The sequence below is a fragment of the Rattus norvegicus genome, chromosome 7 (assembly GCF_021556685.1).
Source record: "Rattus norvegicus strain SHRSP/BbbUtx chromosome 7, alternate assembly SHRSP_T2T, whole genome shotgun sequence".
NCBI lineage: Eukaryota > Metazoa > Chordata > Mammalia > Rodentia > Muridae > Rattus > Rattus norvegicus.
The window spans coordinates 139,113,536-139,117,910 of NC_141540.1; the positions used below are offsets into that span (position 1 = coordinate 139,113,536).

At 46.7% G+C, this 4,375-nt stretch overlaps 1 protein-coding gene across 1 annotated transcript; it reads right to left on the minus strand.

The window, feature by feature from the left end:
* Window positions 1-2,918: 2,918 nt before the first annotated feature.
* Or8s5 (olfactory receptor family 8 subfamily S member 5) lies at window positions 2,919-3,836 on the minus strand. Its single transcript, NM_001001078.1, has one exon. It carries the CDS (start codon window positions 3,834-3,836, stop codon window positions 2,919-2,921), a length of 918 nt encoding a protein of 305 aa, NP_001001078.1.
* Window positions 3,837-4,375: the final 539 nt, after the last annotated feature.

The window sequence follows — 4,375 nt, forward strand, 5'->3', positions numbered from 1 at the left end:
ATATAGAAAGAACTCAAGAAGTTAGACTCCAGAGAATCAAATAACCTTATTAAAAATGGTACAGAGCTAAACAAAGAATTCTCAGCTGAGGAACATCAAATGACTGAGGAGCAGATAAAGAAATGTTCAACATCCTTAGTCATCAGGGAAATGCAAATCAAAACAACCCTGAGATTCCATTTCACACCAGTCAGAATGGCTACGATCAAACGTTTACTCAGGTGACAGCAGATGCTGGTGAGGACGTGGAGAAATAGGAACACTCCTGCATGCCACAAGTGGTTGATTGGCGTGGCTCACTTTCTTCAGTGCATTTTAGCAATTAATCCCATATAGCCTCCTTTTCCTGACAGGTCTTTTGTTGTTGTTTTTAATCTACGAAACAAACTGTAGATTTCACTGACAAGTCACATTTCCTGTTTCAAGGCCAGTTACCATCCTTGGGTCTTAAGGAACTGAATCAGACTGTGAGCATACACAGAGGACATGGGAGACGTAGAGGTAGCAGTGATGGGTTGTGTTCAGTAACTGAGAGCATGGCTTAGCCCCAGTTTCCTGGCTTAGGGTCAGGCACCATCGTCTTGCTGATAGCAACTTCTCAAGCACACACATCTTACGTCTTATCTCTTCACAGTAGAACCTCTCTATCCCACGTACCTGTTAAGACGATTATTAAGTAGAATATTCAACGTCATGGTATGCATTAATTTTCTATTACTACCATAACAAATTATTACTAGTTTAGTAGCAGAAAAACTATACCCGTGCCCCCCAACAAACCCATCTATAACACGACCTCTACACTAAAGCTCAGGGAACATGGGAGGAAAGAGGGTGGAGTGGCTGTAAGAGTCAGAGGAACGGGGAGTATGTCGTGAGAACTGAATCTCCTAGAGACGTCAAGAGAAGCTACACCCATGAAGTCTCATCAACATGTGTAGGTTTAGATTTCTTAAACCTACTTTTAATAAGAGTTTTTTTAATGCTTCGACCCCACCCCACCCTCTTGGGGCGATTCCGATCTCTGTCAGGATACCATAGTCCAGTTCAGTAGTGTCAGGATAGCAAACCGAATCAGCAGTAGTGGCATAATCCAGCAGAAACCACCAGGCCTCCTCTACCGAATCAGCATGAGTCAGCAGAGCAACCAGGACCAGCCAGGATGCCTGGAGAAGTTCTCCACTGTGCCTCTCTCAATGATGTGAAGATCAGCGAAGACCAAGTGTTGCAAAGCTAGCTGTGCAAGTGCACCACCACTGTTCGTTGAGTCCTATTTTCACGTGCCCTCCCACGGGTCTTGCTTCAGCAAAACACCATTGTGAGGTAGCTCCTCCGCTTGAGTCTGCATCACCTGACATATCCAGAAACTTCCACTCCAAACATGGCTACCTAAATAGGACACACTACCAATTGAAATGGCAACGTGTGTGGGGGAAATCCCACAGGGCCTCATGCCCAGATGAAACACTGCAGGCAATTAAAGCCTACTGAGAGAGAATCGGACCTTTTCAGGGCTTACCCAGTTAGATCTTAAGTGGTCGACTTTAAACACATATCCACATGAGCAGCACAAAATGGACTCAGTGGGTTGTATGTGTAGGGGCGGGGGGTAGGACAGCAATAATTAAAGAAGAAGAAACTCATGAATGTGAAGAGAAGTGGGGGGGGATATGGGAGTAGTTGTGGATGGGAAAGGGTTTGTGATAAAAATGATGTAAATACAGTACTCGTAGATGAAATTCTAAAAAATGAAATAAAACATGTTTTAAGTCATGAAGATACTTATGTTATAATACATTAGGTCAGAAGTCTGGGTGGGCTGCACACTCTGCATTGCCCAAGGTTTGGCTGATCTGGAGTGCGTGTGAAGAAGCCCTGCCTCTTCAGCCTCTACATCCTCTTCTGCTTCTTCCAGGCTCTGACAAAGCTCAGTGCTGAGAAGCGAGTGCCCGGTCTCCCTGCTGCCTATTGGCTGGTGCTCTTCGCTTCTAGAAGCTGGCCACAGTTCCTGCCTCATGGCCTCTTCATCAAGAACGCCAGCATTGAGAGGCCAGGGTGATAGCAAATCTTTCTTTCGCTTACATTATCTCTGTCCTTCCAGCTTGCCTGGCCTTTTCTGTGTGTCTAGCTGTAGAACGCTCACACTGTATGGATTCGTGGGTAAACCCCCGTGGGTAATCTAGGATACTCATAATCTGAAGTAGATCTGTCCAGAGGCCCCAGGAATTACAAGTGTCGCCTCTTGCTACCCCAGGAATGTTGAGAAATATATCAGATATGACATCGTTATTCTTTCTTCACACATCAACCCAAGGAGAGCTGCAAGAGAACGGGGCTACAGTTCTTTTAAGGAGGTACAGTATTATAGGCTTGGTTCCAAGGGATTTCTTTTTGTTTATAAATAATATTTGGACTTCCTAGAAATGATTCTAGATAACTTTGCTTAAGTCTTGATTTCACTCCAGGTTAGAATGTCTGGGTTGGAACGCTTCATCAGGAGGAAGAGACAAGACTGTCAGCCTCTCCGGGGCCACAGGTTCCTCCAACCCCATGATAGTCATTGTCTCTGGGGGAGTCAGATTTCCTGAAAACTTGGGGTCTATCTCCTTAAACATGAAAGAGTAGTGAGCTGCCAATGATTACAGCTATGTACACAGCTATGAAACATAAATATTGTTGTAAGATGCTCTCCTGGAAAAGAGGCTCCACTGATCCGTTTACCATTTTGTGAATGAGATCTATCACCCAAAGAGTTCTGCTTCTTTCACAAATATTTCCAAAAAGGCAAGAGGCTTGTCCCCAGTAGCACCTTCTCATCGTGGACAACCAGGAACTCTCCTCAGAGCCCATTATTTGGTCACGTAGCACCACGGTTCCGTGTCTGTCTTACCGTAACGTTGTGTGTGATGTTCAAGAGGCTAAAAATGCTTTCTGATCATTCTTCCCATGGCTGCCTTCACCTCCTTGTTCTTCAGGCTGTAGATGAGGGGGTTCAGCATGGGGGTGATCAGGCTATACTGCAAGGAGAAGACCATTTCTAGTGGGGACCCTGAAACCGGTAAGAGATAACTGATGAAACCCGAGCCATAGAACAAGATGACAGTGGTGAGATGGGACAAGCAGGTGGAGAAGGCCTTGCTTCGCCCCGTGGAGGAGCTGACCCTCAGGACCGCGGAGACTATGCGGCCATAAGAGCATACAATCATGACAAGGGTTCCGAAGAAATGCACAACGGAGGAGCACAGCAAGAGTGTGAAGTTGGCGGCAGTGTCAGAGCAGGACAGAGGGAAGAGAGAAGACAGCTCACAGCTGAAGTGAGGGATGGTTTGGTCCTCACAGAAGTCTAAACTGACAGCCAGAAGTATGTTGAGGAGAGCATCCACAATGGCCAGACCCCAGGACAGCCACACCAGCCCCACACAGAGCTGGCTACTCATCACCTGGCTATAGAGCAAAGGGGAGCCGATGGCCACGTAGCGGTCATAGGCCATCGCTGCAAGTAGACAGGCCTCGGTGCCACCGGTGGCGAAGACGAAGAAGGCCTGAGCCAAGCAGCTTTCAACCAGGATGGTTTTCTCCTCAGAAAGTAGATTCTCTAGCATCTTGGGAGCCGTGACAGAAGAATGGCAGAGGTCCAGGAAGGACAGCTGTCTCAAGAAGAAGTACATGGGTGTGTGGAGGTGAGAATCAGCCGCAATCACGAACAACATCAGGGAGTTCCCCACCACGGTGAGGAGGTAAACCAGAAGGAACAGGACAAAGAGAGCAGGCTGAATGTGGGGATCGGTGGACAGTCCAACAAGGACAAACTCACGGACAGCACTGTGATTCCTCATGGCTGTACAGAAGAACAAAAAACAAAAACTAAGATCATTAAAGACCCTTAATTACTCCAGATCAAAATTTTATTCACCATAAATCTCTGCTCAGCTAGTAAAAAATGAACTCCCTGGCCATGGCTAAAACCATTAACATTCTAAATCAGCTATGCTATCTTTTACCATGATGCCTTTCTCTGAGCCCAGTCGCTGCTGAGAGTGACTCGTGTGAGAAATGTTTCCGATCCGAGATAGAGGATGTGCCCAAGGGCGGGTTACCGGGGAGATAAGGAGCTGAGATGGGGATTTTAGCAGGTGCACAAACTCTGTGTGTATTCGACAAACAACAGAAGAAAAAGGCAAGAGTGCTGGAGCAGACACCACAAAGTCAGTCCTTACCTCATTGCTTTCATTTAACTTCTAATGAGATCTTTGCTTGTGTGTGTGTGTGTGTGTGTGTGTGTGCGCGCGCGCGCACGCGCGCACGTGTTTTGCTATGTCTGCTTGCCTGACAGAAGTGAGAAACTCTATAAGCACAAGCCTGTAGGTACATAGCC

Coding starts and splice junctions, on each gene's coding strand:
- Or8s5 (NM_001001078.1), bottom strand. CDS start 3,836: ATGAGGAATCACAGTGCTGTCCGTGAGTTTGTCCTTGTTGGACTGTCC.